The sequence below is a fragment of the Stylophora pistillata genome, chromosome 14 (assembly GCF_964205215.1).
Source record: "Stylophora pistillata chromosome 14, jaStyPist1.2, whole genome shotgun sequence".
In the NCBI taxonomy this organism is placed as follows: domain Eukaryota; kingdom Metazoa; phylum Cnidaria; class Anthozoa; order Scleractinia; family Pocilloporidae; genus Stylophora; species Stylophora pistillata.
In genome coordinates, this window is record NC_142532.1 from 3,707,339 (window position 1) to 3,731,631 (window position 24,293).

At 38.4% G+C, this 24,293-nt stretch overlaps 2 protein-coding genes and 1 long non-coding RNA gene across 6 annotated transcripts; 2 read left to right on the forward strand and 1 right to left on the reverse strand.

Annotated features, from left to right (window-relative positions):
• Positions 1 to 185: 185 nt before the first annotated feature.
• On the reverse strand, positions 186 to 24,278 carry LOC111330232 (MPN domain-containing protein). 4 transcript variants are annotated; one of them, XM_022935060.2, is made up of 14 exons: positions 24,167 to 24,278; positions 23,054 to 23,292; positions 21,399 to 21,545; positions 20,892 to 20,957; positions 20,122 to 20,432; positions 17,674 to 17,801; positions 17,472 to 17,574; positions 15,951 to 16,047; positions 14,423 to 14,495; positions 13,853 to 13,929; positions 12,766 to 12,934; positions 11,713 to 11,873; positions 10,951 to 11,043; positions 9,951 to 10,289 (listed from the first exon to the last, which is right to left on the reverse strand). In XM_022935060.2, exons 1-14 carry the CDS (start codon positions 24,168 to 24,170, stop codon positions 10,212 to 10,214), a joined length of 1,746 nt encoding a protein of 581 aa, XP_022790795.2. In that variant the 5' UTR covers positions 24,171 to 24,278; the 3' UTR covers positions 9,951 to 10,211. The 4 variants fall into 4 exon arrangements, with proteins under 4 accessions (XP_088601450.1, XP_022790795.2, XP_088601452.1 ...); XM_088745324.1 differs by lacking the exons at positions 9,951 to 10,289; positions 24,167 to 24,278 and adding an exon at positions 186 to 359 and having other exon boundaries at positions 23,054 to 23,312; XM_088745326.1 differs by lacking the exon at positions 24,167 to 24,278 and having other exon boundaries at positions 10,853 to 11,043; positions 23,054 to 23,312.
• LOC148716135 (uncharacterized) lies at positions 4,661 to 6,684 on the forward strand. The gene is made up of 4 exons (XM_088745328.1): positions 4,661 to 4,767; positions 4,921 to 4,939; positions 5,500 to 5,856; positions 6,259 to 6,684. Exons 1-4 carry the CDS (start codon positions 4,675 to 4,677, stop codon positions 6,669 to 6,671), a joined length of 882 nt encoding a protein of 293 aa, XP_088601454.1. The 5' UTR covers positions 4,661 to 4,674; the 3' UTR covers positions 6,672 to 6,684.
• LOC148716136 (uncharacterized) lies at positions 8,272 to 9,641 on the forward strand. The gene is made up of 2 exons (XR_015995451.1): positions 8,272 to 8,344; positions 8,671 to 9,641. It is a non-coding gene; the product is annotated as an uncharacterized LOC148716136 (long non-coding RNA).
• Positions 24,279 to 24,293: the final 15 nt, after the last annotated feature.

Below are 24,293 nucleotides of genomic sequence, written 5' to 3' on the forward strand. Positions count from 1 at the left end.
AAAAAACCAAAAGGTACACTAGTTAGTGGTGACCATCTCCTTTATTGTCCTGACCTTAATGTGTGATTCAGGGGTGATATTGAAAGGAGAAATGAGATGCTTTCACTCTAAGGAGTAAAGGGGTTAATCATGGTACAGTCCTTGAGTGAAGATAACATCACCACTAAGAAAAAAACTACCATGTGGAAACATTTTAATACAGTAAAAGGGATGATGGTAAACGTAGATTAAAGAAAGAACACATGAGAAAAGCCTCTGAAATACAATTTTGTGACACTTCTCTAAGTTAGGAGTGTGTTGATGAATTCTAAAAATCTTCCATCTGTTTGGATTGTTGGGAATTTCTTTATTAAGGAAGACTGAAAGTAATGGCATTTAAGAATGAACTCTGATAAATTTCATCCTGGTGGCTACTGGGAGAAGCAACCATTCATTTTGCTTCTCCTCCTGCATATTGGGTTGCTAAAAACACCCCATCCCCTCCCATCCCTCCTTCTTGATGGCTAAAAGAAGAAGGGGACTCTCTTCTTCTTTCTAATTTTCTCTCTCCCCTTATGTACTCGCTGAGTTTAAGGCAGAGAGAGGTCTGAGTGTAAGGCAGCTTATCATCGGTGATACCTTGTCACCTAAAATTCGGATTTTCTGCATCTATTTTTAAATGAGAGAGTCAAATGTTTTATAAGGCAGCGACTACAATAGCTAATTCAGGGGGGGGGGGGGCAGAGGTGGGTGATGTGGGTTGGGATCCAGTTAAATGATTTTGGACTTCCAGGTGTTGTCAAAAAGTTTATAAGCGAAAGGCAAATGAGAAACGGCCAGAAAGTGTAGTTGCAGTTCCCCCCCGAGGGAACACAACATCATGACAACACTTAACATTTTCTATTGTAACTTTGAGCAAACATTTCATAACAACATTCTACTAATATGGACTAGAAGTGCATATCAAATTCATCAAACAGTTAATTGATAGTATTGAAGTTATGCATTTGTTTTGTTTAATCAATAGTTATATATAGCAGGCAAACTGTAACACTAATTCATACCGAGAACGCCATGTTACCTGGAACGAACGTCACTTGGTGCTACAAAGAACAGAACCTTTAGAAAGAATCTACCAAGCCGTAAAATTTTCGGTCAACTGGACTTCTCAATGAAAAGGAAAGGCAGAATTATAGTTAACATCGTTACTTCATCAGTAAAACACAGGAATTTGATCACCATAAATTATTAATCTTCATAAAACTTAAAAAACTGTAAAATGTTCGGTTAACTGGACTTCTTAGTGGTAAAATAAAGTAAAATTTTCCCTAAGATTGTTACCTATGTCGTTCGGTAGAGAAAATTGAGAAGCTCAATCATTCGCAGAATATTTAGTGCCTTGTTTCTAAATCAAACATTAGTCTGCCCTGAAACAGTTTAAGTATCTGAATGGTTAGAGAAACAGTTGCCTGAAATAAGATCAAAAACCTTCTCAAGAAGGTTTTTGAACTTTAAAACTGAATTTATTATCCTCGCTCGTGGCAAAGGTCGCTAAATTTCTTTCGAAGAAAAAGAACACAGTTGGAAGAGGTCTCAGTTTGGCGTGAACAACTTCTGCAAATTGATGTATGTTTAAGGCTTTTCGCCAATGTTCTTTGTAAAGTGAAGGAGAAAAGAAAACTGATGTTTTACAAAAATAATAGACCACTTTCATAAATGGCTGCCGGATTAATATTCTTTTGTTTAAATTCAAATTAGCCCTTCTGGCCTCGTTCTCCAGTACAAAATTCTAAAGAATACATTATCATCAAAGTAGTAAGAATTCAGAAAACTCTTACTGGCCTTTTTATATCCGCGCCACAAGGAAAATATTTTCAACAAAAATACATTATCATCAAAGTAGTAAGAATTCAGAAAACTCTTACTGGCCTTTTTATATCCGCGCCACAAGGAAAATATTTTCAACTTTGAAAAAGAATTACATATCAACATTTTAGAGATCTTTGAGGTCAAAGACGCCCAGCCGAAACGTATATATAAAAAAAAAACACTGAAAAAATTGTCTTAAAGATTTAAGAAAAGAATTGGCGATGAGGAATACACCGAATAGGATTTTACGTAGCTCGTGTTACACCCATCTAAAGTAAAAGACCCAAGCAGAAAAATCCTTAATAAAGTCACAGAAAATTGTTATCTTTATCACAGGAAACACTCTTGATAATTCCATGGACTAGCGATTCTCTTCGAATCCAAAAATTTCTTAGACGTATTTTCGATGAGATTACAGAAGCTATTAATTATTGCTCCGGTCTCTGCATCAGAACAGCTCTTGCTAAAACATAAAACCGAGGCTGAACTTAACTCCAAAAATTCATCGTTCAACTTAATTCTTTGATATCTTAAATAGCTTTAAGGAATAAATTTGTGGGTGTTCGATGATGAGATTACAATAAATGTTTATAATTATTTCATCAATTGTACTTATGCATTCAACAATATAACAAAAATAGATGAATCTACGCGATTCACACGAGAGGCGAGGAGAAGTTTCCTCACTACAAATGTTAACATGAATTTACAAGCCACCAACGCGCTCGACTTTAAGACTTTCGAAGAGGAAAGATGTTTGTTGTCCTTGAAGCCAATGTGCACAAACCTTGCAAGATAGGGTGAAATTTCCGGTGGAGTTTTTCCAGACAACTTGATAAAGAGGGTCTCAATAGAGTTAACCGTTCGCCGTTAAACGGCAAAGAAATTATCTGTTAAGGCATCAAAAGAAATTGACAAACTTTTAACCATAGTCTTAAAAAAAGAAAGGAAAAGAAATTAACCTTTAGCCGTAAAATAGACAAAATTTTAACCTTTGGCCGAAAAAGCCATCACTCTGTGCCATCTACAACGTAGATTGATTCATCCAAAAAGGAAACACCTTAACGTCGATCGTCGATTGATGGAATTTTTAAGAACTTGGGAGATTAGTTCATAGAGCTTAGAAGGTAAAACCATACTGACATTTGGTCAAGAGCACTTATAATTTTTTTAATTAATGACACTCCATCCAATTTAATTGTAAAGATGAGGTCGGAACCTAGCCAATCTTGACGTCAACTCAATGAATTCGATGTTCATCACGCTGCTTGTAATTGACCATCCGAGTCCTACACACTTCGATTATTTCATCAGAATTTAATTGATAGTCTCTTTGTCCGCGAGCGATATCAAATCTTTCAGGAACCTTACAGATACTAGAACGGTTTGGGTATGGCGAATAAGTAGTGCAAAATCAAGTGAAAAGCTATTACAATTGGACTGATCACAAGGAGCAATGTGGAGAAATGGAAGGGCGGGAACGTTTACGCAAACCTGACACAAATCATGTTCTAATTAGACGTATCCATGATTCATCATGAATAAGATCTATTTTCGCCCTTTATTCGCGTGTATTTTGTTCTTCCAGTTCTGGCAGAGAATTTCAACCATTTCCTATCTTGATCCTGGGAATTCTTAATACCAAAACCATGCGAAAATGAAGCGAGTAGGTCAACTAAATATTTTCCGTGATGAGTGAAAAATGAGCTTTTTACAAGCAAAATGTAATTGTCGTACATGGCTGGAGCAGAAGTTCTGGTCCATCCATGAGTGATCATGCATGAGAACATTTGCGTCTAATCTATTTGTATTGAGTAATGTAAGGAAAACCTGAAGGTTATCCTAGAAAACAGCATGCTTTTAAATTACATCTGTTATGATGAATACTTTGCTCTTTCAGGCCTGGTAGCGAGTTTTGGCTCCCTTTCTTTTGACCTCCGAAAAATCTTGTGGAGTGATGAGGTATGCTGAAAGAGAAAAATGAGCTTTTACGGGAAAAAAATTCACTAAACTGACTCATTAATCAAACAAGGTCGGAGCAGAAGTTCTTGTCCACCCATGAGCGATCGTGAATGGGATAAGCATTACGAGAAATTAAGATATTCAAGTGCATTCCGTTTATTTTGTGGCTTTTCGGTGTCACGTTTTAATGGCCTCAGCATGAATATAAACGTGCCCTCTTACGATTTTACAGACCCACTCTGGAGATCGGTCAGGACGCATCTGAGGATTAGGAAACCGGTCCATCAAGTTAAGGTAAGTCTGCATGTTGCATTAAGCCAACAAAGGGGCTCAGTTCGCTTGCCTTTACCTTGCCCGTAAAATTTTTAAGGCTATGTTCATTTACGATTTTGTTAAAACACACGATGCTGACAAAGTTTTATCCGAAGTGTTAAAACTGATCAAATGTCAAGTCGATATTCATGACTCAATGCATTTAAATCACAAAAAAAAAATTTAATTTCTTGACTAAGAGCCTCGGCTTGCTCGCATCTGATTGGGGCGTTTTTACGTCCCTATGGATGAGCAAACAAGCCAACGGAGAGTTTGGAGGTTTTATCGAGCAAATTTTCTCAGGCGAGAAGCTCCACTATTTTAATATGCCCTCTAAATAGCCATTTCAGTTTTCTAGAATCTTCATGAAAAACCCTCTAGTCATGTGTACTAAGACTGAAAGCGAATACTCCATCTTGAGGTGAACACGCCAGCTGAACTTCTCTGATTATAGACAAAAACATAGATGCATCGTTAACACTTAATGACTATCATGACCGATTCTAAAAGCTCTTTTTGTCTTTTTTCACTTTTAAGTGATTTTGCAAGAAAATGAAGAGTCTCGTTTGGGTGGTGATAACTCTTGCTCTGGCCAAGGCACTGCCTCTTAAAAATGAAATAGTCATCCCCGAGCTTGAAACAGGGGTAGGAGATTCATTATCAGTTTAATTCTTAATCATTTTCATTTAATATTTCGTGATTTTGCTTCAAAGTAAAAGCCAATTCATACTAAAAATGATTTTAGTCCTTTTTGTTTTCTTTTATTTCTTTGTTCCCAATGGTCGTGATCCTGTAAAGTGGAATGAGGAGAAGATAGGTAAGTCTTTCAGATGCCTTATTTACCACGAGAAAACACAACTCTCGCGCTCGTATTCTGAACCTTTTGCAATCAACTAACAGTTGAACAGTAGTTTCCAAATATCCTCCAATATTCATGTCTCAATTTCATAATAGAAGACTTCTTGAGGCCTGGATATCAATAGCAATTAAATCCTGGTATACGCATGTGTTAAAATTCTCCGTTGCTTTTTTTTTTTTCTGGACTTACACAGGGCTGTGCATTGTATAATTCTTGAGGAAAAGCTCACATGATTGTCATTAATCAAATGTGCAGGTTTTGTTTTCTTCTGTGGAAAGAATAAAAAGTTGTTCAAACTTATTTCATGAAATCTGGTGTGTAATGTTTTCCAGACCTCAGCAGTATGATGTAATTAATTAAAATGTTCGTATATCAGAGGAAATTCGGAAAGAATCCATTTTAGATGAATGAATTCAATTTTCAGAGTCAGGGCTGGGTGACCTCATTGAATAATGTATTTTTTCAAATAAGGTGTACATGATTGTCATTGATTTTAATAAAATGTACTTATTCTGTAGATACATCTTTGAACGATCTAGATCCAGATCCACATTTCCGGACTCTGCACTATCGCCATAGAGGGAACTATGGGGGAAATTGGGGACAACGACCAGGCAATGGAGGAGGAAATGGGGGAAATGGAGGTGTCGCCACAGGAGGAAATGATGAAGCTGGAGGCAATGGAGGTAGTGCTACTGCCTCTGGTGGTAATGGCGGTGTTGGAGGAGGCAATAGGGGACATGGAGGTCAGGCCACAGGAGGTAACGGCGGAGCTGGAGGCAATGGAGGTAGTGCCACTGCCTCTGGTGGAAATGGCGGTAATGGATTTGTTGGCAACTTTGGAGGCCATAGGCATTATGGAAAAAGGAGTATTGGTAAGTTAATTAGTCAATCTGTCTGGGTCTCTTAGCATCTCTATAGAAAGTCCATCATTTAAATTTTTAGTTTTGTGATAATCCTGCTTTTGTTTCAGAGATGATTCAACATCCTGGCAGTCAACAACAGTCATAAGCAAATTCGTCTTTACTTTTTGCCTGTAAAATACATAGAAAATTGTTAAAAAAATATCTGATTAAATCTAGTTTGTACCGTTTTACCAGACCTCAGCAGTATTATTGAGATAATTAGTTTAACTGTTCGATTATTAAACTATTTGTTTTAATCGAATGTAATAATTTTTCAGGGTCAGGGCTGTGTAGCCTCATCGCATAGTGTGTTTGTTTAGGAAAAGCTTACATGATTGTCATTGATTTTAATAAAATGTACTTATTTTGTAGATACACCGTTAAACCAACAGAATACAAATCCATTATTCTGGTTTTGGCGCCATCACCATAGAGGGAACTATGGGGGAAATTGGGGACGACGACCAGGATTTAGAGGAGGATATGGGGGAAATGGAGGTATTGCCACAGGAGGAAATGGTAGTGCTGGAGGCAATGGAGGCAGTGCCACAGCCTCTGGTGGTAACGGCGGTGTTGGAGGAGGCGCTGGAGGAAGTGGAGGTCAGGCTACAGGTGGTAATGGCAGAGCTGGAGGTAATGGGGGCAGTGCCACTACTTCTGGTGGTAATGGTGGTAATGGGTGTGGTAATGGGGGAAATGGAGGTGTTGCCACAGGTGGAAATGGTGGAGCTGGAGGCAACGGAGGCAGTGCCACTGCCACCGGTGGTAATGGTGGTGTTGGATGAGGTAATGGAGGAAATGGAGGTCAGGCCACAGGAGGTAATGGCGGAGCTGGAGGCAATGGAGGGAGTGCCACTGCCTCTGGTGGTTATGCCGGTGTTGGAGGAGGCAATGGGGGAAATGGAGGTCAGGCGACAGGAGGTAATGGCGGGGCTGGAGGCAATGGAGGTAGTGCCACTACCTCTGGTGGTAATGGCGGTGTTGGAGGAGGCACTGGGGGAAATGGAGGTCAGGCCACAGGAGGTAATGGCGGGGCTGGAGGCAATGGAGGTAGTGCCACTGCGTCTGGTGGTAATGGCGGGAATGGTTGTGGCAATGGGGGCAGTGTTGTGACTGGAGGCCATTGTGGTGGATATGGAGGCCATGGAGGAGGAAATGGAGGAAATGGAGGTGTTGCCACAGGAGCAAATGGTGGAGCTGGAGGCAATGGAGGTAGTGCCACTACCTCTGGGGGTAATGGCGGTGTTGGAGGAGGCAGTGGAGGAAATGGAGGTCAGGCCACAGGAGATAATGGCGGAGCTGGTAGCAATGGAGGCAGTGCCACTGCATCTGGTGGTAATGGCGGTAATGGAGGAGGCAATGGAGGAAATGGAGGTCAGGCTACAGGAGGCAATGGTGGAGCTGGAGGCAATGGAGGTAGCGCTACTGCCTCTGGTGGTAATGGAGGTAACGGAGGAGGCAATGGGGGAAATGGAGGTCAGGCCACAGGAGGTAATGGCGGAGCTGGTAGCAATGGAGGCAGTGCCACTGCATCTGGTGGTAATGGCGGTAATGGAGGAGGCAATGGAGGAAATGGAGGTCAGGCTACAGGAGGTAATGGTGGAGCTGGAGGCAATGGAGGTAGCGCCACTACCTCTGCTGGTAATGGAGGTAACGGAGGAGGCAATGGGGGAAATGGAGGTCAGGCCACAGGAGGTAATGGCGGAGCTGGTAGCAATGGAGGCAGTGCCACTGCATCTGGTGGTAATGGCGGTAATGGCGGTAATGGAGGAGGCAATGGAGGAAATGGAGGTCAGGCTACAGGAGGTAACGGTGGAGCTGGAGGCAATGGAGGTAGCGCCACTGCCTCTGGTGGTAATGGAGGTAACGGAGGAGGCAATGGGGGAAATGGAGGTCAGGCCACAGGAGGTAATGGCGGAGGTGGTGGCAATGGAGGCAGTGCCACTGCATCTGGTGGTAATGGCGGTAATGGAGGAGGCAATGGAGGAAATGGAGGTCAGGCTACAGGAGGTAATGGTGGAGCTGGAGGCAATGGAGGCAGCGCCACTGCCTTTGGTGGTAATGGAGGTAACGGAGGAGGCAATGGGGGAAATGGAGGTCAGGCCACAGGAGGTAATGGCGCAGCTGGTGGTAATGGAGGCAGTGCCACTGCATCTGGTGGTAATGGCGGTAATGGAGGAGGCAATGGAGAAAATGGAGGTCAGGCTACAGGAGGTAATGGTGGAGCTGGAGGCAATGGAGGTAGCGCCACTGCCTCTGGTGGTAATGGAGGTAACGGAGGAGGCAATGGGGGAAATGGAGGTCAGGCCACAGGAGGTAATAGCGGAGCTGGAGGTAATGGAGGCAGTGCTACCGCCTCTGGAGGTAATGGCGGTAATGCCGAGTGTGGCAATGCCACTGGAGGCGATGGTGGTGGATATCGTGGCAATGATCGTTTTGGTGCTTTTAAATACTATTGGTAAGTAAATCAGTGAAGCTGTCTGGTTCCTGTAGCATCTCTGTAGAAAGACTATCATTTGATAGAAAAGTTTTGTAAGCAATCCTGCTATAGTGTTAGAGATAATTCAATATCCTCCATGACGTACGGTCGTAAGCAATTTTCATGTTTGGTTTTCGACTGTGTAAAGGATAGAAAAATTGTTAGGAAGTATCTAATGAAATCTGGTTTGTACTGTTTCTTTTTTTTCAGACTCCAGCAGTGTAGGTGATACAACTTGTTTGAATGTTCGATTTTTAAAGAAACTTTGAAATGATCCACTTTCATTGAGGATATTTGTTTTCCAGAAACGGACCGTTATGATGTGTGAATCAAGGAGCAGAGGCAAGTCGGTAGATTTTTCGTCAGATATGGAACTCGACTCTTGAAGTTGCTGTAGTTGTAGTTTTATTTGAGATGTTGTGATTAAGGTGAAACTAGTGTCCTTTTAGAAGATTACAGGGATAAATAACTGTAAAAGCATTAATGTAATAAAGAAGTTGAAAGCAGTGTTTTTGTAATTTGTTTGTTGGGTGTCAACATGTTTTAGTGCCTCCGGTTTTGTAATTACCTAGCCCCCCACTACCCACGAGACTTACCGTATTTAGCCATGTATAATACGCACCCCTGTTTTTAACCAAATTTATCAGAAAAAAATGTTTTTCAGAGCAAAAATTACAAGTTAAATCTTCGCACAATCACTCGTTAAGACAACAAGAATAAGAAATTTACTATATCGTTAAAACTATCTTTTTTACCTTAAGTTACTTATGACATTATTGAAACCAAACTTCAGGACTTCAAGCAAGGCCTTGCTAATTTGACGATTCCATAGCCCGGTAAATATTATGAATAAGCAACAGTATGTCTGAAAAGTATTGAAGATTTTGCGTCAAATCGTCGTATTTTTAGAATTTTCAACCTGACGCTACGCAATTTTTTGACCGTAAAGTCAAGTGCGCGCGCTTTGTACACGCAAGAAATTCGCACGTTTTTTGCTTATAACCGCTAATCAAGAAGTGCTTTAAATAAAGCTTTTGTCCTGAAAGATCTCTTGCTCACTTTCATCTTGCTTCTCATTGAAAAATTCCGTGTAACATGACATCTCTTCACACACAGCCAAATTTGCATATTCACTTTGAAATCTGATCCACATGCCTATTTGCACTCTTGCGAAAATATTTAGCGATTTTTGTCTTTCCTCTTGATTTTTGAGTAAAAACTTGTTATGCACCATTAATCTTTCTTTGACAATAAACTTTTGAATTAAAGCTTTAAATGTGTTACTTTTCTTTGTTGTGTTTTTAATGTATGCAAATTAGGACTTGCGTGACAAACAATGGAACCCATGTATAATACGCACCACAATTTTGATGGTTATTTTTAAAGAAATAAAGTGCGTATTATACACGGGTAAATACGGTATACAATCTTGAGATAAGATTAAAAGCCCCTCCCCCTGCCAACTTCCCAGGGGTCCACATACTATGCCCTTTCCCTCTCGACTTCCCTCACCTTCTCACCCCAAGAGTACTCCATGAAGAAAGGAGAAGGGAGATATTGTTCAAAAAATCAAAATCTTCATTAGTTAGTGGTGACCATTTCCTTTATTCTCCTGACCTTAATGTTTGATTCAGGGGTGATATTGTTAGGAGAAATTAGATGCCAGTCACTCTTAGGTTTACAGGGGTTAATCATGGTACAGTACTTGAGTGAAGACAACACCAGTACTAGGAAAAAAACTACTATGTGGAAACATTTGAATACCGTTAAAGTGATGATAACAAAACGCAGATGATAGAAAGAACAAACGAGAAAAGTCTCTGAAATACAATTTTGTGACACTTCTCTAAGTTAGGAGTGTGTTGATGAATTCTAAAAATCTTCCATCTGTTTGGTCTGTGGGGAATTTCTTTATTAAGGAAGACTGAAAATAAAAAAAGAAATAATGGAATTTAAGAATCAACTCTGATAAATTTCAGAGAGAAAGGAGAGAAGCAGCCATTCATTTTTCTGGGAGAAGCAACCATTCATTTTGCTTCTCCTCCTGCATAGTGGGTTGCCAAAACCACCCCACCCCCTCCCCTCCCTCCTTCTTGATGGCTAAAAGAAGAAGGGGACTCTCTTCTTCTTTCCAATTTTCTCTCTCCCCTTATGTACTCACTGAGTTTCAGGCAGAGAGAGGTGTGAGTGTGAGGCAGCTTATCCTCAGTGATACTTTGGCCTCTGAGATTTGAATTTTCTGCAACTATTTTAAATAAGAGAGTTTTGTTTTATAATGCAACAATTATAATGGTAAATTCAGGGAGGAGAGGCAGAGGCAAGTGATGAGGGTTGTGATCTGGTTTTATGATTTTGGACTTCCACATGTTGCCAAAAAAGGTTTATAAGGGGAAGGCAAATAATAAACAACCAGTAGGTGTGGTTGCAATTCCCCCTTAGCCCTTAGGAACACAACATTGGGACAACACTCAACACTTCTACTCAGACCTCTCCACCTTTGGTCTCTGACATGGCAATTAACACCACTCCAGAAGAGAGATAGGATCTGCGGCTATGTCTACAGACACTGACATTGGAGGCTTCACCTTCACTTTGTCAAGGTAGGTTTGGGATCCATGCCAAAAGTTGTTGAAGTTTATTGCATCTGGGCCTCCTTTGTAAAAACTCCACATCCATCTCTGAAAAAAATTTCCAAAAGAGAAACTTATCAATATCACAGATTTTAGCACTTGTGTGAACTGAAATGGTAACTTTGAGCAATCATTTCATAGCGATAACATTCTACTAATATGGATTAGAGGTGCATATCAAATTCATCAAACAATTAATTGATAATACTGAAGGTGCGCATTTATTTTGTTTTATTTAGTGGTTGACATGTTCTGTTATTTTTATGGAATTAATGGCAGATCAGTCATAAAAATCTCTTAATAATGGATATATATCTATACTGAATTAGCAATTACTACAATAAACTTTTAGCAAAAACTTGATGACATATGAGTTTTCAATTGTTGTCCAAATATATAAAGAAACAATTTGTTATCCCACAAACCAAGACATTCCTTTTAAATGTTAAATTAAGTGTAGTGTACAAGTTCATTGTTTCATCTACTGTGATGGAAGATGTTCATTAAAAACAAATTTTGCACATTCATAACGGTGCCTCTCTTCACTCAGGTGTTTAAATGGGTACCAGAGAATTTAATTCAGGGAGGTGACCCTGTGATGAACTACAATCCAGGGGGAAAGAAAGACCCATACTTGCTTCATGCTACAGAAACTGCAGTTAAGTGCTTGGCTGATGGGCCACTTGGCCCATAAACAGACTTTTACATGTATCGTACCAGTTCATTTAGAAGATCTTGTGTGAGAAACTGGTCTTGGTGTAGGGTGGTATTAATAAGCATCGGTATGCCAAGTTTATGAGTTTGACTTTCCATTGCTGCTTGAACCCAGAAAGCCCGAATAACTGATTCCTTTGTAGTTCTGTAGGTGTCATAGGGAGCTAAAATTCAAATGGAAATAAAAAAAAACCTGTTAACACATGTTTTATGACTTCTCACTTTTTTTAACCCCTTCACTTCCAGATCTCATTAATTTGTAATTCTCCATACTGTCTGCCACACAGTGCATATTATGTTAGTTTGGAGAATCTGGTATTGGATCAACTAATAATCTTTAACAATGGTTCACATTTTCCCTCATTCTCATCAGTTGTCTGCTTGAATTTGTATTAATATTGTAGGGAGAAATTATGTCTTGGTCACTCATGGGAGAGGATTAACTTGACACTTGACTAATTTTCAGAGTAATTATATGTGATGGACTGAGGGTATAGGGCTCGACACTAACGGTAGCAAACTAGCTACAGAAGAAATACAGTTTTAGCTAGTGGTTTTCAAATTCCACTTGCCAGTTTGGCTAGTAAACAAACTGAAATTGTCATCACACCTAAGTTGTCATGAGCAACTTGGCTAGAAAGTTGAAAAGTTAGTTAGCTCTGGGGTAGTTAATTTATCTGCAATATAGGTTTCAGTGTTTGTCAAGTTGCACTTGTATGTGTTGTTTGCTGCTGACTACTTGCCATGAAACCAGGTTGGTTTATTTAAGGGCATTCACTGTACATGTGGAATCTTAAAGGATGCAGTAACACATCAGAGGACCATTGGTTCTCTTTCTGTTTATGTTTTGCTTACATGAATACCTTCTTTGCTAGGAGTTATTAGAACCTACATTTCAGTTTGAAGGATTGTTTTTGGGCCACATCTTACAATTATTCATGCAAAAAAAAAAAGAAAAGAAAACTAAGGTAACAAGCGAATTTAACTAACTATCAGTAGTTAAAAATTCACTTTCTTACACAACACAGTAGCTCCCTTAACCTTAGATACACTTACACACTATGATACCCAGACAAGGTCCATATGGTGCATTCTCCTGCTGTAAGATGCTCTGATAATTCAACTGATTCTGAATGTCCTGAAGCGATGGATCGCACTGATATGATGGATGACTATGGTACCAACCAACAAGGACAAGTCCCCGTTGTGCTATTGCATTCCTCACCTGCCAAGGCAAGCAATTACCAATGGGATGTATTAATTTTTTAATTGACGCGGAGATGAAGTAACATGCGATTAATGTACTGGTGAAGAAATCATCCCTACAAGTGAATGTCATTTTTAACACATATTCTCCATACTGTTCTCTATACATTTCCTAAGGTGCTGACGAGGAGAATTTGATTAAGAATTGAGAACTTCTTTAGTTGGTGATCATTTATCTGTATTCTTATGACCTTCGGTTATTGTTTGATTCAGGGTTGATATTGTTCTGAGGAGAAAATTGATGGGAATTTCTTCAGCCTTCTTCTCTGCAATTCCTTTAATTGCAGCTTATTTGGAAGGATCATAATCACATCATTAATTTTATGCTGACATGAACCACATTAGATACAATGAAATATATGAAGTTCATATATTTTGAACTGCGGTATTAGATACGTATGATGCACGATCCTCGCAGTAGATAGCGCTATTTAAGCAATAGCGAAAATCAGACCTGAAAAAAACCAGGCCTGTATGGGATTCGAACCACTGACCTCTGCGATACTAGTGCAGCGCTCTTACCAATTGAGCTAACAAGCCAACTGGGAGTAGGCCGTTAAGTTGATTCGTAATAAACCCGTGAAAGTGATACATCAGATACAATGAAATATATGAAGTTCATATATTTTGAACTGCGGTATTAGATACGTATGATGCACGATCCTCGCAGTAGATAGCGCTATTTAAGCAATAGCGAAGATCAGACCTGAAAAAAACCAGGCCTGTACGGGATTCGAACCACTGACCTCAGGTCAGTGGTTCGAATCCCGTGATTTTCTGATTTTCCCGTGATTTTCTGATTTTCGCTATTGCTTAAATAGCGCTATCTACTGCGAGGATCGTGCATCATACGTATGAACCACATTGATCTCCCTACTTCTTCCTCAACTTTGGGGGCATTTTCCTTGTCAGCAAAACGACAGCGACAAGGGAAAGCTTGTACAACCTTCATGTCTAGGAAAAAAATACATAAAATTAGATCCTTGAGCAATATGCAAATAAAAATAAAATACAGTACAAAAAAATGAAATCTTGGGTTAGTGTACTGAATAGGTTTCACTTTACAAGAAATTTTGAAAGTCAGTTTTTTTTTCCTCAGAACTGAAAAGCAGTGCATATATTCTTAAATTATTGCATCGCTTTATCTTAAACAAAAGAACAATTATTTTACCACAATTGGCGGATATATGATGATCTGATTGGCTAATTTACCACTGTCTATAGGAGTACAGACAACAATGCTTGGATCAATGTGTCATGCAATGTGTCACACATTGAAAGAATCATTTCAGTTGTTGTCGATGTTGTGGTAACAAACAAATTGACAGTGGTTTAGGATGGTCTGTACTCTTATCAACAATCATATTTGTTGTTGCAGTGGTCAAAATTTGCTGCAGAGTGGATATCGTTACTGATTTGTTAAATCACTTCCATACAAATCACTTACGGTGTGTCTGTGGGTCAAACTGTCCAGCTAAATATCCCACAACTTCACTGGTTGTAAGATGACAATGATAATCCTGGAAAATATACATAAATGCTTACAGGACATATCTAGCAAAATCACGCAACACACTGTCTCTAAAGGAAGAGAACAGTTTAATTCATACTACAAATTTCATTCAAGGTAAGGTTAAGGTTTCAATGGTGCATTAGTAGCCCATCCAGCCAGAGTTTATGTGGGTACAGGAGCATGAAATAACCAGGAGTAATTTGCTACTCTCCCTGTAAGGATTGTCCTTTGCAGGACCCCCCCCCCCACCCCTCTTTCACCAACCATTTTGTCAGCTTTTCCTTGACAGGTTGCCATCACCCATGTATATTCCATTCCTCAATGGGAAGAGGTGTCTCACCCCGGTTGGGGATGTGGACCTCTTACCACTTCTACTCCCAAGATCTGATTGTTAATTCTCCCCTCTAACTGCTACGCATTTTCTTGTGAATTAGTTACTAGAATTTGGAGTTAGATCAAGGTAACAACTTCTATCTGATATTAGAAAAATTGAGTTTCCAGATGGGATTTGAACCCATGACCCACCATGATCTAGTCAGATGCTCTAACCACTGAGCTACAGGAGACTCTATGGTGAGCAAGGGTCAATTAGTGGGTATTGACTGGAACTGCATCACGCGGCTACACTGCCAAGTATCAGCTAGTGCATAGAAGCTCACTAACAGCATCACACTGTCACATGATGCATGCATCTTCACATGCTCACTTTGGGGGCTGGTTGGCTGCATGTGATGCTTTAATGCATGTGATGCATTAATGTGACAGTGTGATGCTGTTAGTGAGCTTCTATGCACTAGCTGATGTTTGGCTGTGTAGTCGCGTGATGCGGTTCCAGTCAATACCAACTAATTGACCCTTGCTCACCATAGAGTCTCCTGTAGCTCAGTGGTTAGAGCATCCGACTAGATCACGGAGGGTAGTGGGTTCAAATCCCATCTAGAAACTCGATTTTTCTCTTATATTAAAAATTGTTTATTTCATCTGATAATTAAGTTTGAATATTCTCAATACCTGTTTGCTAGAAAATGTATGGGTATGAAAAGAGAGAAGTTACGTGTTGAAGTCCACCACACTAACTGTTGGGCCACTGCATCACCCCCAAAGTTCAATGCTCCCTACATTTGGCCATGTTTTTTGAGAGTGGACTTTTGCCCATTTATACCCTCCATGAAAGTTAAGTGTATAGTCCAAAAACAACTTGCAGAGCTACATTAAGGTTGAATAATTTCTAACACCTAATATTTCATGAGTGACCCCTGCCCACACACACACACTCACATAAAAGGAAAGTGCTCCAACACTTTCAATCGATGACCCGTTTTTTTGGATGGTGAACGAATAGCTCATAGATGCTACATGGATAATTCCACTGCATGAGAATGAAGCATTTGGAATATGATACCCTGGAACTGCCTCATGTACATGAAATGTGCACAGATACACATGAGCCCAGAAGACTTACCATCAGCAAAAGGCAGTTTGTTGAAATATCCACAGAGAATGGCTGCATTTTTCCAGTGGCGCTGAAGTTGACAAGTTCAACCAAAGTGTGTGGATCACTAAGACAAACAAAACAGCCTTGATGAAACTCATGAAGAAATGAATAGAAGGGATAATGAAACTGTGGTGGGGTGGGGGGTGGAGAGGAAACTGTAGAATGGGGAATAGGAAATTGGGGTGATGGGGAAAAAGCATATCGTAAAAGTGTGCTTTGATCGAATAATAATAATAATAATAATAATAATAATAATAATAACTTGTATTTATATAGCGCTCATATCTTAAACTCATGGCGCTTTACAACACTGTACGGGGGACTTTACCAGACTGCTAAGCAGTTTACAATCAAATGAAAGCGAATATAACAGATGCCCCCTCCCCCCTATTCCCAGTAACCAGGCCAGACCACATCACAGTAACCTCGTGAAGTGGGTTCTTTAACGTCCCCTGCCTAACCAAATTAACTAATTAATAGTTGCAGGAGACGGGACCTCCATTTATTCGTCCCTATCCGAGAAGACTAGAATATCTAACCATTTCTTGATCGATGTTATAGAAAGGTAGCATATTCTTCTCAATTATTTTAAGACCCTGAGTGTTGGTCCGGCCGGGGCTCGAACCCTCGACCTCCCGCACAACAGTCCGGTGCTTAACCAATTGAGCTAACCGGGAGGCGGTTAGCTCAATTGGAATAAGTTGAAATAAGTTCACTGTAAAGAGTTTCAAAAGCTGATATTTCAAGCATCAGCCCTTCATTAACTTCTCAAAATGCCAGACTTGTATGCATGAAACAAAGTTTTCAGAAATCGAGAGAATAATTTAGAACATTGAATTACTGGTACCACATCACTATGTTTATAAGCTGTGCTAGAAACTTCTCCTTATTCTGGAACATTCTGTTGATTTATTTTAAGGATATGTCATCATGAGCATCTAGAATGTTCTAACTGCTAAAGATAGTGTTTTAGAAGTAAGTATGATGTAATCAACTACTATAAATAAGGCTGGAGATTGTAAGATTTAGTAAGGTTTTCAGAAGTTTAAGATACCAGTGTAAAGTTATGTCGCAGACCAATTAAGTGTTTTAAATGGAAAACAGGAATCTTCTCTTGGCTTCGTGACAATGTAGGGGTCAATGTTATTAACCTTAACTCCCAAGATCTGATTTTTACTCCTCCCCTTCAGCTGCTACACATTCCTTTGTAATTTAGTTATGAGAATTGGTTATTAGATCAAGGGGTAAAAGTGAAGAACAGTTCCCAAAAGATACTGTCGGCCAACTGTCAGCCGACTGTCAGCTGTCTGTTGCTCAACAGTTTTTGATATGTTGATCAGGCCAAAGTTTCACCTGATAAGTTTGAGTATTCTCATTACCTGTTTGCTGGACAATGTATGGATATTATAGGGAGAAGTTACATGTTCATCACCTCTGGAAGTTAAAGGGTTATGGTAATCATGTAAACATTACTATCCCTTTCTTCACCTTTCAAGAGTCACCATTGTGTGCTTGCTCGACTGCCGAGTTCTAACAGCTGATCGCTTTCTACCTCCTGAGCCTGGTGGAGAAGACAATGGGCTGGGAATGTCTATAAACCAAAAAAGACTTACTTAGTAGTAAATGTTACAAGATGATAAGGATGGGGACTTGAAGCACCATAGTGACAAAAACAACAAAGATGACTCACCCACAGGACTTCGAAGAGAACTTGATGCCAATGACTTTGATGAAGACGTGGGTGTAACTGCAGTTGGCGAAAACAGCGATGGAGATTTTACAGGAGGTGGATGGATGTACCCAATGTTTGGCTTCCTTCTGTAATATTGTAAAATAACAGTAAGACATTAGTTTTTAGTCAGAGCAATTTTTCATTGAGTGTTACAAGATCTGGACTTGTATCACTATGGTCTGTGATTGAACTTGAGTGTAGAAACTCTTGGCACCGTCCCTAACAATCATGTGGAAAACTTCATTTAACCAACAGAATAAGACAAACATGGTAAATTTTGAGCTTGGTAAAGAAATAGAGAAAGATGTTTGTAGAACAAAGCAAAAATTCTGACTCCTTATGAGGAATTGAACCTCAGACCTTCAGATTCAGCCCTCCTCAACCACTGGGTCACAGAGACTCTATAGCTATTAGAGAACAAGGCCCATTACAAATTGAAGTGACTAATTTCTGTAGGTTCCAAACAGACATTTCATGATTTTAAGATGACGCATCTCTAGTCGTTACCAGGCCCAGTGAGTGATCTTGTTCGGCCATGGGTATGATGAATTTTGTTCTGAAGATTGTGAATGTGAATTATCTTCATCCTATTGATTTAGACAAACATTTTTCAGTTATTTTGAGAAGGAACCCTCAGATTGTTTGTAAGTGTTCAACATTTTGATTTATTTGAGCTTTGTATACTTTCATTTCGCTTTATTTTGCTTCGCGTTTGCAAGTTTCGATTGTGTAATTCTACTTTCAGAAACATATTTGTATGCCGTTTATTTCATGAACCTGGATTAAAAGACTCTAAAATTAACCGATCGATTCAGCGGCTACAATTTATTTCTAATTGGCCTGACCCCCTTTTTCCAACACTTGAGGTGGGTTAATAGTTTTTACTTTCATTGATAGGTCTTATGTATACTTTTACATTACCGTAAAAGCGCGTGGATAGGCTGCACCCGCAGATAAGCCGCACCCTGAATTTGGTAGCTCAAATTTTGGAAAAAAAAATTTTTGATAGAAATCAAAAGAAATCCAAAGTCGAGTCTTGAGAAGTCTTCTTCATCCACTGTTCATTGAATGCAAATTCATCATTAACATTGCAATGGAAAATACTTGAAAGTATTCTAGCACTTTAATAATTTATATTGCACATCGTTTCTACCAACTTTGACACATGATTGGTCTTTTTCTGGTATTTGTTGACAGGAATTTCTTCATTCAACACAGTTTTTTCATAGATTTTTGCATTACAACACGAATGTGAGCAGAACACTTGAAGCTTAGTATCGTGAAAATGGACATTCACAACACCTGGGGGAACATTTAATGTTCCTGCAGATAAGCCGCACCCCTTGGAAAAAAGTGCAGATTATCCGCGGGCTTTTACAGTACTTATTGAACCTCATCACTCCCAGGATCTTCTGAGTAATTCTCTTTACTGTCTGCCATACAACTCTAATGATGTTAGTTTGGAGAATTTAGAAGTGGGTCAGCCCTTATTGATATCTCTCCATATTCTCACCTCTTGCCTGCTTGATATCGTAAATGATATGGTAAAGAGAAATTCTGTCTTGGTCACTCAAGAGAGTTAAATGGTTTATAATTATAAGATAAGCATTTCTTGAAAACGATTTTGAAAAATCAGTTCAGAAAACATCATAGCTAGATGTAAAAAGATGTTTTTTTCATCTAGTCACGAGCATAGGACTAGATGAAAAAACATATTTCTGCATTTCTTTACTGAGCTCAAACTTACAACCTTTCTCATTCTTTACATGATAGCTATATGTTGCTGCAGGACCTTTCACGACACTTCAGCCGTTTTATTTAATAATCTACCAAAGGAACTGGAAACCTGTGATGACTGACATATTTTTACATTGTGTTTATTGAAATACTTAAAACACCGGGCGAAGGCACGCCTTTAGTAATTTTAAATTAGTTTAAGACTAGTTTTAAGTGTTTACAGACTAGAATGTTTTGCTATTTTAAATTTAGGATTGTAAATATTAAATAGGTTTAAGTTGATCCTATAATGTATTTAGTTAGTGACAAATGAGCCACTCTGTGGAAACACTGTTAATAAACCCTTTACTTACTTACTTACTTATATGTTTAACTATTAGTTTGTCATGCATTCAAGTTAAATAAAAATCACTGTTGAAATATTACATGCATACATATATAACAGGAGTTCTAACTGGAATTGGGCAGTTAATTACTATTACAAACTGCAAGGATAGTACACGTAGATTATTTCAGTTTCAGTCTCAGACTTTTAAGAAAGTCACGAAGGATGCTAAGAAGCAAAAACAAAAGTCAAAGTCTATAATCAAGCAATTTGGGGCCACTTTCAAAATAGGTAAAAGCTAAAGGGGGTTGATTTTTTTTTAAGTAAAATTGTTGCTAACTTACCCTCTTCCAGAGGGTGTCGCCTGTGTATATGGTGGTTTATAAACGGGTTTTGTACTAGCTGACACAGACTTGATTGACGATGATCCTGGTTCTTTTTGTGTGGAGGGTTTTGCAGGACCAGCTGGTGAGATTGTTGATGATGATGATGATGATGACGTAGACAAGGATGAAGTCAATGATAAGCTGTGTCCATCATTATGACTGCTAGACAGTTTGCCAGATGGTGTCTTTTGTGATGAGGAAGCTGCTGACTGAGTGGTATGAACAGATGACATTTTAGAAGAGGTTGATGTATCTCCATGGGTGGATACCTGTCATGCAACAAAACCACCATGTTACTTAAAATTATAATAACTCATCAAAAAACTTCCAAAAGCTTAAGACAGAATGCAAGTGTCTTGCCAAGAAAGCAGCAATGATGGCAAATGCCAAACAAGTCTTACTGATCTAAACTCTATTCTTAATAAGAATAACCCTGGAGTTAAAAAAGGCAAGTTAGAGTTTTTCCTTTAGTTTGCTGCGATCCTTGCATAGAAAGATCTTGGATCAAAAACTTCAGTCTGGCCCTTAATTCCTCTCTCCGCAAAAACTGCTTTGACCGTTTCACTCTTCATACTTACATGTATAAAAATTATGTAAGTATCAATTCTCAACACTGTTACAATTTACAATTTTAGTTTTGAGAAATCAAACATTGTTCTCCTAGCTGAAATTTTTCCTACTCTTTGTCATCTTTCTGCTTGAAAAGCTGGGTTTTAACTGATACTTACCCCTGGGTTTTGCTTCCTAAACCATGTTGTCTTGAACTGATCCAGCTTTTTACCTTTGTATTTTACCTTGGATAGAAAAACATAGGGGAAAAATTAATTTGATTAAAATTAAAACTAGTGCATGGGTATTATGAAAATGATAACCATATGGGCTTTACACTCACTGTTAGTGTTTCTTCCCAACTTTGTTTCTGTACTATTAGCAATTTGCTCCTTCCTATCATGGCAGAATCAGGTGTTACAGCTGCTTTACATGATATTTTTTAAAACATAGTTGGGAACTTTCTAAAACCCAAATGTGTTAATCAAAGCTTCCTAATGAAAGATTATCATAATTACCTTTATCATTAAAGTTAATTCATTATCATTAACACATGGATTACATCCTCCAAAAGATGAATTTTCTTATCACTTTGCTGAAGAATAGTCGCTTAAAATTCTGAAGAGAAGTTATATGTATCTCCTGCATAGTGTTATAAATCAGCCATTGTAAAACAATTAACTTACAGATGCCCATCCACAGCCAGATTTCTTGGACGGATTCACAAGCCTCTTGCAGTAGATTGCCCAAGCTGAGGGTGAGTTGAACACCTGGTCAGCCTCTGGCCATCTGATTCTACCATCAGGTTGAAGATCGGCTACAAACTTTTGACCCTGAAAATCATAGCAACTTCTTGAGAACAAGGTATAGGGGCACTTATATTGCTGACAAAAGTAGATCATTGTTTATTGTACTACTGGAAATCACTAATAAATAAAAGATATTAATTACAATCACATACAACCTCTACAACAATTGAAAGGTTTCTTGGTCAATTTTGGGAGAACTTGTAAAATAATCATAATATACTGTAACTGATTTTTATGATGACTGCCTTCTGTTTGAATCAGTATACTGATAAAAAATTGTTACTTAATTTTTTTTGTGTGTGTGTTGTTCATGTGCTAATTCATTGACCTAATCCCCAGAATGGCAGTTCCAATCCTCATCCTAGATTTATTAATATCATTATTTATTTATTATTTATTATTATTATTTATTATTTATTTATCGTTATCATTATTTCAGCATTTCAAGCTGTGACTCTCGATTGTCATGGCCAATACAAAAAAATTTTTGCAACTAAACTGCTTGCGAAAGTCGATAATTTTTACGCCTTTGTTTAGTTGTCATATAGCCACCTGTAGTAAGTTGTAACATTTTTATCCATTGATATTGATTATCTCAAGTTTACATGAAATGGTCATTTCCTTAAAATGCCATACATGTTCCATCCTATAATTATGTCTATCAACTCCCAAGATCTCAATAGTAATTCTCTCTACTGTCTGCCATTATACGATTCTTATGATATCAGTTTGAAGAATTTGGTATTGGATCAATTAATTATCTCCTTCTTGATATTTTTCTTTATTCTCATCACTTGTCTGCTTGATATTGTACTGATATTGTAAGGAGAAATTCTGTCTTGGTCATTCATGGGAGTTAAAGGGTTAAAAAAAGATCCTTAGCATCCTTGGTTGTCTAGGAGATGCTGCCCAGATCTCTAAAAACCAATTATTCTTCATCTCATATTTTAAAAAATATCCTTTTCCATTATCATCATTTGAATTTAGTTAATTTAGAGTTTATTTGGATTTACACACGACCCCACAAGCTGTTCAGCTTTTAAACATTATCGTGTCTAAATAAAGGTGTTATTATCATTATCATTATTATTATTATTATTATTATTATTATTATTATCATGTTTTCTTTTTACATTGTTTTGTTTTTCATTCCCTATCATTGGGCTTCTAGAATTTAGTTCTTGTAACCATTTTATGATCTTGGTTTTCTGAATGGCTATTTTAATAACTTATGAGCTTAGAGGCTTGCCTCTCTCCCATTGGATCACTTATTTCACACTATTTACATAAAATTAACATAGATAAAAAAGTAAAGTTGTAACAAATGATTACAGAATAAAATAAATAAAGTACAGATTATAAAAATGTGTGTGGTGCCCAAAGTAGCAAAGGCTTTCTAGTTGGCCACCACCTCCTATTCTTATTGTCCTAACAAATGAAATTTAATCCTTTTGTGAGAACACAATTATCACTCCACTCTGAAAAAATTCAAAAGTAATGCATTGACATGTACATATAGTTGGTAGACTAACCAAGTAGTCGATAGAAAGGCATTTTTCTCCAGGTTCCATTACTCCATCATCAAGCAACATGCCAAGAGTGACACCCCGTCCTGTGAGAACAGATCGCGGCTTCCTTCTTCCCTTAGGTTTAATAGTCTCTTCCGGTGTCTCTGTGTCGTCATCTTCACCTTCATCATCAACATCGTCACCATCTTCTTCGTCCAAGTTGTCTTCCTCCATATCTTCAATTTCATCATCCATTGTCTGAGCTTTAGAAGGGTGGCAAAGGTATTTATACATGATGCTTGACTAAGCCCAAAATTAATATGTGACATGAGAATTTTTACAGAAAGGTAAGATAAGGTGACAGATGAAGCTTTCTCTTTTGAATTTGCATGTGAAATGCTATTAAAGTACACGTGGCCCATGAATTTTTCTAAACATTTGTGCATGAAATGGAATCAGCTCCTCTTCTCTGTTACCCTTCTGTAATGTATATCATGTACAGTTCACTAGATCTTTCTATGATATAGATAGCAGGTTTTTTTCCAAAAACCATTTTGCCAGTTCATAAAATTAAGGTAAGTCTGCCCATAACTCACAAACTTTACGCACATAAAGTCATCTTGTTGATAGTTATACACTTTCAAAGAGAGAACTACAAAATTGAGTCTGTAAACTGTTACATGCAGCAATTTTTCTTCTCTCTCGCGATCCTTACTTATATAATCCATCCGTTTCAAAAGCCACCGTGATAAAATAATGATAAAGGAGAAGTATGAGTCTCATCATAGCTGAGACATACAGCTGGTTTATCAGTTAAAAGTGACACAGCAAGAAATTTACTACACAAAAACACAAGACCAAACACACACACACATACAAAAACAACTTTCTTGCTTTTTTCAGAGGGAAACTTTGATGTTGTGCCTACTTTTATTCTGAGATGATCTATGGAGTAATCAGAGGTCTTTCGCTAATGACGCTGATGTATTTCACATTTGTTTGGTTCCTTCGAGAGGAGATCATCAAAACCCTCATGAATGCAAATTGTTTATGTAGCAACTTTGGTGAAATATTCGAGGGCTGCTACATCTAGATCGCTTAAGTTGGTGGAAAATTTAAAAGAAGTAAAGTACTTACCCATGACAGCACAGATCACCGCTGAATCAAGCAAAATTTTAATAGAAAAGATTCCAACGATTAGCGATCCTTTTGAAACAGCGTGCTCGTATAGGGGTCAACTAAGCCCTGGGAACTAGAGACGAGC